The following is a 12,871-nucleotide window of genomic DNA, read 5'->3' as shown; positions in this document are numbered from 1 at the left end:
AGCCGAGGTGGAGTTCGCTGGAAGGTCACGCAGCCTTCCTGGACTCCCGCACCGGTACAGCACGCTGCATGTAATATTACAGCCTGGGGCGGCGAATTTGGGAAGGAGGGAGAGGGTCGTGGCGAGCAGGTTGCACTCAGCTCTGGCCCTCCGGAGGGTGCACTGCACGCCTCCAGAGAAGGTCCACAGCCTCCTGGTGCTGAAAACCTACGTCCCTCCACTGGCGAAACATTTGTGCAGAGCGGACGATGGGATGGGGGCTGGAGTGGGGGCAGTGAAAGGGAGGAGACACAGGCAAGCCCCAACTCCCCCAACTCGTCCCGAATCGATCTTCGTTCCAACCGCGCAGGATGGGGCCCAGATGGTTTGCAAAGCGCACACTCACACAACGCATACACAGAACAAGATTCTGTTGTTACAGCGCGTGGTTTACTAGATGCTAAAAGGGTGGGAGTAGCAGGAGGGTCTTAAACGGCAGCCCCAAGGCTCTGCTAAGGACAGAGACACCCCATTGTGGACGGTTTCTCCATTGCAATATATTTAGCGTTGGGCGCTGGGTTTTTTGCTTCAGTGTAACTGCTCTGATCAGTTACAGATTGGCGACCACGTGTATTCCCTCAAGCATCCTGATTTGTTCTCTCTCTCTCTCTTATTTTTCTTTTGTATTTACCGCCCCCCCTTCTTTAATATGCATAACGGTCTGCAGAGGTAATAGGCAGGGGACTGAATGACAGGCTTTATATAACTGTGTCAACAGATTTCTTCCCGCCTTCTACCCTTGAGAAAACATGAACCGGGTGGGTTCTGAGTAACCTCACTTCAAGCAGTCTTCATTTAACACAGGTGGGAGGTCTGCAGGTTGGAAGGCAGCAGAAAGAAGGAAGAATGTCTTCGAATATTGTTTGGAGTCTCCAGATTCAAGCCTCTGAGCAGAAAAATTCCTTGAGAAATCATATAGTTTGACTCTTTGCCTCTAGACTAGTCCAAAAGGAGCCAGAGCAAGTCAGAATTTGGTTTATTGTTGGAGATTTTAGGGCAAAAATATTAATAATAACATTTTGAGTGCTTTCTGTGAGCCTAAGTGCTTTATGTGCATTCAATTTTTTCCAATCCTATGAGATAAATTTGATTTTACATATGGGGAAACTGAGGCTTAGAATAATGTCTAAAGTCACACAGCTAGTAAGTAGAAGTGCTAAAACTCATTGGGGTCTGACACCAAATAGCCGTTAACCATCCTGTTGATCATAAAAAGACATTCTATGCCTTAAACATTAGGTACCTTAAACTCCATGTGCTTTACTTATTTTTTATTTTAAATTTTCATTCAACATATTTTTATTGAATATCTAATACATTCATATGGTTAAAAATTTAAGGCCACGCATGGTGGCTCACGCCTGTAATCCCAGTACTTTGAGAGGCCAGCCTGGACGGATCTCCTGAGGTCAGGAGTTCAAGACCAGCCTAGCCAACATAGTGAAACCCCCGTCTCAACTAAAAATACAAAAGTTAGCGATGTGGTGGTGGGCGCCTGTAATCAGTTACTTGGGAGGCTGAGGCAGGGGAATCACTTGAACCCGGGAGGCGGAGGTTGCAGTGAGCCGACATTGCACCACTGCACTCCAGCCTGGGCGACAGAGTGAGACTCCGTCTCTAAAACAACAACAACAAAAAAAAAAATTAAAGGAGGCCGGGCACGGTGGCTCATGCTGGTAATTCCAGTACTTTGGGAGGCCAAAGCGGGTGGATCATGAGGTCAGGAGTTTGAAAACAGTCTGGCTAACATGGTGAAACCCCATCTCTATGAAAAATACAAAAATTAGCTGGGTGTGGTGGCAGGCACCTGTAATCCCAGCTACTTGGGAGGTTGAAGCAGGAGAATCACTTGAACCTGGGAGGCAGAGGTTGCAGGGAGCTTAGATCCCACCACTGCATTCCAACCTGGGCGACAGAGCAAAACTCCATCTCAAAAAAAAATTAAAGGAATTAAAGTCATTAAAGTCCTCACTTTATTTTTGTTCTGAACTATCCTCTCCCCAACCCCAGTAATATTACTTACCCTTTAGTAGGGGTTACTGTTATCAGTCTATTGTATATTCTTCCAGACATAGTCTATGCCTACAAAAGCATACACATATAGAAGTTTTTCCATGAATAAAAGCATATCAAACCCATTTCCTGACTATTGCTTATTTCACTTATATCTTGGAAATCATTACTATCAGTAGACAGTTTCCTCATTATTAGGGCTGTATGGAATAGAAATAATCAGTTCTCTATCAGTGGGCACTTGTTTCCAATCTGTTGTATGTATTTCAAACAATGCTGCAGTGCATAACCTTTAATATACGTCATTTTGCAAATGTTCAAATGTATCCATAGTATAGATTTCTAGAAGAGCAGATGCTGAGTATGTACATTTATAGTTTTAATAGATAATGTCAAGTTGTCCCCAGTAGAAGTTATGCTAATTTATACTCCCACCAGCAATGTTCAAGAGTGCCTTTTGGCCTAGTGCAGTGGCTCATAACTGTAATTCCAACACTTTTGGGAGGCAGAGGTGGGCAAATCACCTGAGGGCAGGGGTTCAAGACCAGCCTGGCCAACAGGACAAAACTCCGTCTCTACTAAAAATAGAAAAATTAGCCTGGCGTGGTGGCGCACACCTGTAGTCCTAGCTACTCGGGAGGCTGAGGCACCAGAATCGCTTGAACCAGGGAGGTGGAGGTTGCAATGAGCCAAAATCACCCCATTGCACTCCAACCTGGAAGACAGAGCGAGAGTGTCTCAAAAAAAAAAAAAAAAAGAAAAGAAGAAGAAGAAGAAGAAAAAAGTGCCTCGGGAGGCTGAGATGGGAGGATCTCGAGCTCAGGAGTTCGAGACCAACCTGGGAAACTTGGGGAAACTGTCTTTACAAGAAAATATAAAGATTAGCTGGGCGTGGTGGAAGGAAGAGGTGGGAGGATCACCTTGAGCCCAGGAGTTCAACAGCAGCCTGGGAAACACAGTGAGACCTCGTTTCCATGAAAAATAAATGAAAAAGTTAGCTGGGCGTGGTGGCATGTGCCTGTAATCCCAGCTACTAGTAGAGCTGAGGCAGAGGATCCCTTGAATCCAGGAGGTTGAGGCTGCAGTGAGCTGAGATCAGGCCACTGCACTCTAGCCTGGGCAAGACAGTGAGATGAGACCTTGTCTCAGAAAAAGAAAAAAAAATTAATTCATTAATAAAATAAAATAAGTAAATAATAAATAAATAAAAGTGCTCCTTTCTCCACGGTGTTCCGAAAAGGGTTTTGTAAACTTTTTTTGATCTTTGTCAACCTAAGGCACACATTTTAAATTTTTTCTAAGTGACAGAAGGAAACTTTTAAGAAGGGAAACCCAAATTTTGCCAATTTCTGCAAACTAATTAATTACTTCTGGTTTAAGGGAACTTCTAGATATTTATTCCCTTTCCCCCTCATCTGGAAAGATTTATCTTGAGAACCAATATTGTGATAGAATTAACATCAGCTCAGAGTCACAAATCTGGGCTTGAGTTGCATGTCCAATAATATTAGCTATACGATCTTGAACCAGGCACCCAGCCTCAGTCTGTCTGAGTTTCCTAATCTGCAAAAATAAAGATATTAATTACAGCTTCACAAGATTATCATTGAAGATTGAATGAGTAAATAAAGTGTCTTCTCTCTAATTCAGACAGAAACATTTTCTCCCCAGGGATTTCCTTCACCATTGGTACAGCTACCCCTCTGAAATTAGCAATTTTTTCTCCAAAGGGCCCACAAGTGGACACATTGCATCAGTAGTCCCAAAGGCCTCCAACAAAGAACAGTGGCTGAGTTATTTAAGCTTGTCCAAAGGAAGGCTTGATCATCACTGAGCAGAGAACTGTTCAGAATGCTCAGGTGCTGCTTTTTTTCTGGGGAAAGAAGGGTACAGTCCATTACTCTTCCACAAAAGCACTCTTCTAATTAAGGAAGCAATGGCTGCATTTTGCTCTGAATCCGTGAATTTCCATTTCTGAGCTTTAAAAAAAAATTATATATATTGGCTGCGCGTGGTGGCTCACACCTGTAATCCCAGCACTTTGGGAGGCTGAGGTGGGCGGATGACCTGAGGTCGGGAGTTCGAGACCAGCCTGGCCAACATGGAGAAACCCTGTCTCTACTAAAAATACAAAATTAGCCAGGCATGGTGGCGGGCGCCTGTAATCCCAGCTTCTTGGGAGGCTGAAGCAGGAGTATTGCTTGAACCTGGGAGGCAGAGGTTGCGGTGAGTTGAGATTCGTCATTGCACTCCAGCCTGGGCAACAAAAGCAAAACTTCGTCTCCAAAAAAAAAAAAAAAAAATTATATATAGCTATTCCTATGACTAAAAGGACTTTTTTGTTTGTTTGAGACAGAGTCTCACTCTTGTCCAGGTTGGGGTGCAGTGGTGCAAACTCGGCTCACTGCAACCTCTGCCCCTGAGCTCAAGCGATTCTCCTGCCTCAGCCTCCTGAGTAGCTGGGATTACAGGCACCTACCACGACACCTGGCTAATTTTTGTACTTTTTTTTTTTTTTTTTGAGACAGAGTCTCGCTGTGTCATCCAGGCTGGAGTGCAGTGGCGTGATCTTGGCTTACTGCAACCTCCGCCTCACAGGCTCAAGGAATTCTCCTGCCTCAGCCTCCCTAGTAGCTGGGATTACAGGTGTGCATCAGCACGCCCAGCTAACTTTTGTATTTTTAGTAGAGACAGGGTTTCACCATGTTGGCCAGGCTGGTCTTGAACTCCTGACCTCAAGTGATCCATCCACCTCGGCCTCCCTAAATGCTGGGATTACAGGTGTGAGCCACTGCACCCAGCCTTAATTTTTGTACTTTTAGTAGAGACAGGGTTTCACCACCTTGGCCAGGCTGGTTTCAAACTCCTGACCTTAAGTGTGGGAGAGGAGTTCAGCCTCGGCTTCCAAAGTGCTGGGATTATAGGCATGAGCCCCCGTGCCCAGCCTAAAAGGATTTTAAATACAACCCTAGCATAGACATCTGGCTTTCTGTAAAGAGGTCAGGAGTTCGAGACCAGCCTGGCAAACATGACAAAACCCCATCTCTACTAAAAATACAAAAATTAGCCAGGCATGGTGGGGAACACTTGTAGTCCCAGCTACTCGGGAGGCCCAGGCAGGAGCATCGCTTGAACCTGAGAGGCGGAGGTTGCAGTGAGCTGAGATTGCACCACTGCACTCTAGCCTTGGCGACAGAGCGAGACTCCATTAAGAAAAAAAAGAAAAAAGAATTCAGTAGAGTTCTGCACAAAGGCAAGGGCTAGACGCTTCTTGGACCATGAGCTCTCTGAGGACAGGAAACTGCGTATTACTTACCGTTGTATCCCCTGTGCCGAAGAGTGTCTATACCAGCTCAATTAATGTTTGCAAAATAAATGACTCTTCCCAGATGCACTCTTGGACCTTGGGATTTATACGGAAAGGGTCATGTTCTGTCAGGATTTTGGCAGTCACATGTCATGTCCTGGGCTGTTTGGGGTTTTGTGTGTGTGTGTGTGTTTTAAAGAAACATTTTATTTAAAATCACTTAAGCAGTTCCCATTTGAAATTGTACCAATGACAAAAGTTCATATTTTCAAAGAGAGACAAATTACAGGAGTAATTATTATTTGATTATGATTGTTTCACCTCGTAGAAGCTTGAAGGAAAGCACTAGATGCTTACACCAAAGCATTTTCTTTCCCTCTCTTCCTGATTACTCCAAACTTTACTCTCATAGTAGTCTTCTGATCAGTGTCCTTACTTTCAACCTTTGTACTTCCTGATTTTCTTGTCCTTTTATTTATTCAACAAGTATTTGTTGAGCACCTACTCTGTACCAGGTACTATGTTAGAACTGGAGATACAAAGGTGCTACGTCATAAAACTTTCACAGAAGCAGGAAAAGGCATGGGTTTTTTTGAGAAACAAAGAGTACTTCGGTATTATTTAAACGTAAGATATGTGGCTGGGCATAGTGGCTCATGCCTGTAATCCCAGCACTTTAGGAGGCTGAGGCGGGCAGATCACTTGAGGCTAGAGTTCAAGACCAGCCTGGCCAAAATGGCGAAACCAATCTCCACTAAAAATACAAAAATTAGCTGAGTGTGGTGGTGCACGCCTGTAATCCCAGTTCCACGACAATCGCTTGAACCTGGAGGGCAGAGGTTGCAGTTAGCTGAGATTGAGATTCTGCCTCAATAACAAAAAAGATATATGTGGGTGACTGGGCAGGTGGCTCATGCCTGTAATCCCAGCACTTTGGGAGACTGAGTCAGGCGGGTCGCTTGAGCCCAGGAGTTCAAAACCAGCCTGGGAAACATAGTGAGACCTTGTTTCTACAAAAAATAAATGAAGAAATTAGACGGGTATGGTGGTATGTGCCTCTAGTCCCAGCTACTTGGGAGGCTGAGGTGGGAGGATCTCTTGGGCCTGGAAAGTTGAGGCTGCAGTGAGCCATGACTGCCCCATTGCACTCCACCCTGGGAGACTGAGTGAGACTTTGTCTGAAAAAATAAAAAAGATACATGTGGGAAAGTGTCAGAAGATGATGGGCCAGAGCATATTAAGGAGTTTGAATTTTATTCCATAAATATCAGGAGACAATTGAAAAGTTTTGAGCAGGAACCGATAGAATAGAATTTGTGCCACATCCCTTGGCAGCTGAGTATAAGGCTGGTAGTGAGAATAGAGGCAGAAAATGCAGTTAGGATATTTCTGGTCTCTTCCTAGGGGTCCAGACTCATATATCCATATGCGGTAGTCCAGATCATTGCTAATGAATGCAGTGACAGTGAAGATGTAGGAATGAAGACAGATTGCCGAGATATTTAGCAAATAGCATCACTTTTGTTGTCCATTTAGATACCGAAGATAAAGAAAAAGGGCTTTTCTCAGGTTGCTAGGTGGGGTCAATAGGGCAGATGGTGATACCACCAACTAAGTTAAGGAGAACAAGAGGAAGCCGATGTTTTTAATTAGAGATGATGACTTTGGTTTTGGAACAGTAGAGTTTGAGATGTCTGTGAGATCTGCAGGTGGAACTGTCTAGCAAGCAGGTGGGTACATTGGCCATGGGCTCAGGGAAAAACGGTAAAAATACAGATCTGGGACTTGGAAGCATGGAGATGGTAGTTGAAACTATGGGCATGGACCACACAAAAGAGTATGCGTAGCACACAGAGGCAAAGGCATTAAGACTGGAACCAGAAGAAACCCAGGTCTGTGGGATGGGCTATAAAAAGTAGCCAATGAAAGGAGACTGAGAAAGAAAGCTCAGGAAGGTAAAAGGGAGCAAGAAGGAAAGCAAAGGAGAACGTTTCAGGGGAGCTGTAAACAATGTCAAATGTGGCAGAGAGGTCAAGAAGCAAGAGGACTGCAGAGTGTTCGTTGTAGTCAGAGGGAGGTCACAAGTGTTCCCAGGAAGAGTAGGCGTGGGGGAAAGGTGAAGTCTAAATCAGGTGGCATTTGGTCAAGGAGAAAATGGAGAAGGCAAGGAGGAACATGTGTAGGAAACTCAGGAAGCTCAGCTGCAAAAAGAAGGAGAAGGGGCTTTGGCTGTAGCCCCTTAACACATGGTTAAGAGTTGATTTTGGCCTGAGGTGGGCGGATCACCTGAGTTCAGGAGTTGAGACCAGCCTGGCCAACATGGCGAAACCCCATCTCCACTAAAAAGACAAAAATTAGCCGGGTGTGGTGGCAGGCACCTGTAATCCTGGCTACCTGGGAGGCTGAGGCAGGAGAATCGCTTGAACCTGGGAGGCAGAGGTTGCAGTGAGCTGAGATCACACCACTGCACTCCAGCCGAGGCAACAAAAGCGAGACTCCATCTCAAAAAAAAAGAAATGTTGATTTTGTAAGCTAATTTTTGGTTACTATAAAAGTAGGATATGCAAGGTAAGGAGTTACAAATACTATGTAAGAATATAAGATAGAAAATCTAGGCTGGGTGCGGCAGCTCACACCTATAATCCCAGCCGAGGAGGCCAAAGCGGACGGATTTCTTGAGCTCAGAAGTTCGAGACCAGCCTGAGCAACATGGTGAAACCCCGTCTCTACTAAAAATACAAATATTAGCCAGGCGTAGTGGTGGGTGCTTGTAGTCCCAGTTACTTGGGAGGCTGAGGCAGGAGAATTGCTTGAACCTAGGAGGCAGAGGTTGCAGTGAGCTGAGATCGTGCCACTGCGCTCCAGCCTGGGTGACAGAGGGAGGCTCCTTCTCAAAAACTAAATAAAATAAAATAAAAAGTCTAAATATCTCTTCCTTGTCTTCAACTGTAGTCTAACTCCCACAAGGTAATCACTGTTAACTTTGTTGTCTGATATTTCAGACTATAAAGTAGTGTGTGTATATATATATCTATATATGTGTATGTATGCATATACACATAAGCACACACCCATATATCTTTTTAATCAATGTGATTATGCCACACAAGCTACTATGCTGAGTAATTTAATCTTTTCATTTAGCAGCATGTCCTGGAAACCTTTCATTGCTTTCTGACCTTACCTCCTGCCTCTCTACCCCTAGTTCGTCGTATCCCTACTGCTTTGACCTCCTTGGAGTTCCTGGAACACGTCAGGCACACTTATACCTTAAGGCCTTTGCACTTGCTGTTCCTTCTGCCTGGAATGTTCTTCCTCCAGATATCCTCTTGGCTCACTCTCTCTTTTCCTTCAGATCTCTCTTTAAATGTCACTTTCTCAGAGGCCACCACTTATCATTCATGATACCTTATACTACTTCATTTTTCTTCACAGCACTTATTACCATGGATTTGTTTACTTGTTTAACGTCGGTCTCCCCCACAAGGATATAAGCTCTATGAAGGGAGGGGGCTTTGCTTCATTGCTCCATACCCAGAGCCCAGAACAGCGCATGACCCTTAATAGGGTCAAGAAAATATGAAGAAGCATGGAGAGTGGGCAGAGTATGGTCTTATGGATAACAATGTAATGATTAAGAGCAAGCTCAAATTGCTTGCGTTCCAATCTTTCTTTTTTTTTTTTTTCTTTTTGAGATGAAGTATCGCTCTCTCACCCAGGCTGGAGTGCAGTGGTGCGATCTCAGCTCACTACAACCTCTGCCTTCCAGGTTCAAGTGATTCTCCTGCCTCAGACTCCGGAGTAGCTGGGATTACAGGAACCCACCAACACGCCCGGCTAATTTTTGTATTTTTATTTTTATTTATTTATTTTTTGAGACAGAGTCTTGCTCTGTCACCCAGGCTGGAGGGCAGTGGCATGATCTTGGCTCACCACAACCTCTACCAACTGGGTTCAAGTGATTCTCCCGCCTCAGCCTCCTGAGTAGCTGGGACTACAGGCATGTGCTATCATGCCCAGCTAATTTTTGTATTTTTAGTAGAGATGCGGTTTCACCATGTTGGCCAGGCTGGTCTTGAACTCCTGACCTCAAGTGATCCACCTGCCGCAGCCTCCCAAAGTGCTGGTATTACAGGCATGAGCCACTCTGCCTGACCCAAATCTTTATTTCTTATTAGATGTGTGCACTTGGGTGAGTGAATCAGTTTCCTCATCTGTATAAAGAGGTTATACTAGTGTCTCACTCCTTGGGTTGTTGTGAGGATTAATGTGTGAAAATATGGAACATGCTTACAACAGTAACTGACGGGTAGAGAATTGTTGGTAAATGTCCATTGCCATGATTATTGGTAGTATTCGATAAAGGCAATCTAGGAGTTTTGCCATCTGGGGACCTACTGGTCCAGCTCTTCTTCCCCTCCTTGATTATTCCGTCTCAGCCTCCTTTCTTTGTCCTTCGCCCGTTAAACAGTGGTGTCTCCTGAGTGTTTCTCATTTCTCACATTCTCTTAGAGTGAACTCATAGTTTTAACTATCACCCAGGCCGAAAAGTGCCATAACTGCCACCCAAACCACATGGTTCCCCAGGGCCTCAGCCTGTGGCATCCAACTGCTTTGAGTATTTCCATTCTAATTACTTGTTAGGTTATATGACTCACTGAGGTGTGGGTTCCTCAAGGGCAGGAATAGTTCCCGGGCTATCTTTTTTTTTTTTTTTTTAAACGGAGTCTTGCTCTATCACCAGGCTGGAGTGCAGTGGCGTGATCTCGGCTCACTGCAACCTCCACCTCCTGGGTTCAAGCGATTCTCCTGCCTCAGCCTCCCAAGTAGCTGGGACTACAGGTATGCGCCACCATACCTGGCTAATTTTTGTGTTTTTAGTAAAGATGGGGTTTCACCATGTTGGCCAGGATGGGCTCAATCTCTTGACTTCGTGATCCACCCGCCTCAGCCTCAGAAAGTACTGGGATTGCAGGCGTGAGCCACCGCGCCCGGCCTCTGGCTATCTTTATCTCTGCTCCTTTAGGTGAGCTGCTCTTGGTAGGTATGCTTTGTGGGTGTTCACATTCTAGTGAAGGGAACCAGACAATAAATAAATAACTAGGACAAGCCAGGTGGTGATCAGTGTGACATAAGCAGGATAGAGAGTAGAGAGTTGGGAGCGGCTGAGGTACAATAGTTTATAAAATATGACCAGACTTTGGGTTAAGGGGCTATTTGAACAGAGCATTGAAGGAAATGAGAGTAAACCAAATGATGTCTGAGGGAAAAGCATTCCAAGCATAAAACATCAAATGCAGAAGCCCCGAGGTGAAGTGTGTTTGGAGATGAAGAGGCCCAGGGTGGCTGGAGGAAGAGTGGTAGGAATCTAGATGAGGGAAGTCTGTGGTGGTGATGGTTTCAGAGCATATGAGAACGCAAAATGAGAGGAGAAGCCATTGGAAGGTTCTGAAGACCGACAAAATATGACTTAATATTTGAAAGGATCACTCTGTCTGCTGGTTTAAGAATAAACAATAGGCCGGGTGTGGTGGCTCACGCCTGTAATCCCAGCACTTTGGGAGGCCAAGGCGGGTGGATCACAAGGTCAGGAGTTCGAGACCAACCTGAACAACATGGTGAAACCCTGTCTCTACTAAAAATATAAAAATTAGCCGGGCGTGGTGGCATACCTGTAATCCCAGCTACTCAGGAGGTTAAGGCAGGAGAATTGCTTGAACCCAGGAGGCAGAGGTTGCAGTGAGCCGAGATCATGCCACTGCACTCCAGCCTGGACAACAGAGTGAGACTCCATCTCAACAACAACAACAAAACAAGAATAAACAATAGAAAGGCAAGGGTGAAAGTGGAGAGAGCAGTCAGAAGGCTATTGCAGTGGTCTGGGTGAGAGAAGATGGTGTCTGGGCCTTGGGTGGTAGTGTGGAGGTGATGGAATATTGTCAGATTCAGGATACATTTTGAAGACAGATGATGCAATAGCTGTAGGCTCTAAGAAAAAGAAAAAAATGAAAAAAAAAAAGTAAGGATTTGTTGATTTGCTGATTGTATTAAATGTAGGGTGTGAAAGAGAAGGCAAGGATGCAGAGATAAGTAAATGAATGATTAGGTCAGAATATAAATAGTTGGGAAACATTAGGAGAACCAACAGAAGAAAGAGGATTCAAAATACACTCATATACTCTACCATTCACTCATAGGGAAGAGTAATGAAAGATAAGTCAGTAGTTTGAGAATGAAGTAAAGGGAAGATTTTTTTTTTTTTTTTTTTTTTTTGAGACATAGTCTCATTCTGTCACCCAGGATGGAGTGCAGTGGCACGATCTTGGCTAACTGCAACCTCCATCTCCCGGGTTCAAGTGATTCTCCTGTCTCAGCCTCCAGAGTAGCTGGAATTACAGGCGCCCACCACCTCGTCCAGCTAATTTTTTTGTATTTTTAGTAGAGACGGGTTTTACTGGTCTTGAACTCCTGACCTCAGGTGATCTGCCAACCTTGGCCCCTCAAAGTGCCGAGATTACAGGCGTGAGCCACCATGCCCAGCCAAGATTTTTTAAAAATTTAAATATTGGGGCCGGGCATGGCAGCTCACGACTATAATCCTAGCACTTTAGGAGGCTGAGGTGGGCGGATCACCTGAAGTCAGGATTTCAAGACTAGCCTGGCCAACATGGTGAAACTCCGTCCCTACTAAAAATACAAAAATTAGTCCGGGCATAGTGGCTCATGCCTGTAATCCCAGCACTTTGGGAGGCCGAGGCGGGCAGATCACCTGAGGTCAGGAGTTTGAGACCAGCCTGGCCAACTTGGTGAAACCCTGTTTCTACTAAAAATACAAAAATTAGCCAGGCGTGGTGGTGGCGGGCACCTGTAATCCCAGCTACTTGGGAGGCTGAGTCAGGAGAATTGATTGAACCGAGGCAGAAATTGCAGTGAGCTGAGATCGTGCCACTGCACTCTAGCCTGGATGACAGAGTGAGACTCCATCTCAAAAAAACAAAAAACAAACAAACAAAAAACCAAAAATTAGCCCGGTGCGGTGGCACATGCTTGTAGTCTCAACTACTGGGGAGGCTGAGGCAGAAGAATTGCTTGAACCCAGGAAGTGGAGGCTGCAGTGATCCGAGATTGCACCATTGCACTCCAGCCTGGGTGACACAGCGAGACTCCACTGCAAAAAGAAAAAAAAAAGTGTATATATATATATATATTTAATATTTAATATAAAAAATAGGTTGGGTGTGGTGGTTCATGCCTGTAATCCCAGCACTTTGGGAGGCCGAGGCAAGCAGATCACCTGAGGTTGGGAGTTCGAGATCAGCCTGACCAACATGGAGAAACCCCGTCTCTACTAAAAATACAAAATTAGCTGGGCGTGGTGACACATGCCTGTAATCCCAGCTACTCAGGAGGCTGAGGCAGGAGAATCACTTGAACCCGGGACGCAGAGGTTGCAGTGAGCCGAGATCTCACCATTGCACTCTAGCCTGGGCGACAGAGCGAGACTTCGTCTCA

At 45.1% G+C, this 12,871-nt stretch overlaps 2 protein-coding genes across 2 annotated transcripts in view; both read right to left on the bottom strand.

The window, feature by feature from the left end:
- The window catches only part of KMT2A (lysine (K)-specific methyltransferase 2A), a 97,809-nt gene extending 97,415 nt beyond the window's left edge, over positions 1-394 (bottom strand). Inside the window, exon 1 of the mRNA XM_011965003.1 lies at positions 316-394. Coding sequence (XP_011820393.1) covers positions 316-394 — 79 coding nt within the window. The remainder of the gene's footprint in view (positions 1-315) is intronic.
- A 3,057-nt stretch (positions 395-3,451) lies between these two features.
- ATP5L (ATP synthase, H+ transporting, mitochondrial Fo complex, subunit G) overlaps positions 3,452-12,871 on the bottom strand; it is a 33,481-nt gene continuing 24,061 nt past the window's right edge. Inside the window, exon 3 of the mRNA XM_011964877.1 lies at positions 3,452-3,925. Within this exon, the coding sequence (XP_011820267.1) occupies positions 3,908-3,925 (18 nt within the window). The 3' untranslated portion in view covers positions 3,452-3,907. The remainder of the gene's footprint in view (positions 3,926-12,871) is intronic.

The sequence above is a fragment of the Mandrillus leucophaeus genome, unplaced genomic scaffold, assembly GCF_000951045.1.
Source record: "Mandrillus leucophaeus isolate KB7577 unplaced genomic scaffold, Mleu.le_1.0 Scaffold71, whole genome shotgun sequence".
NCBI classification, from domain to species: Eukaryota; Metazoa; Chordata; class Mammalia; order Primates; family Cercopithecidae; genus Mandrillus; species Mandrillus leucophaeus.
Note: the sequence above shows the minus strand (reverse complement) of the source record. Positions and strands in the feature narration are given on the sequence as shown.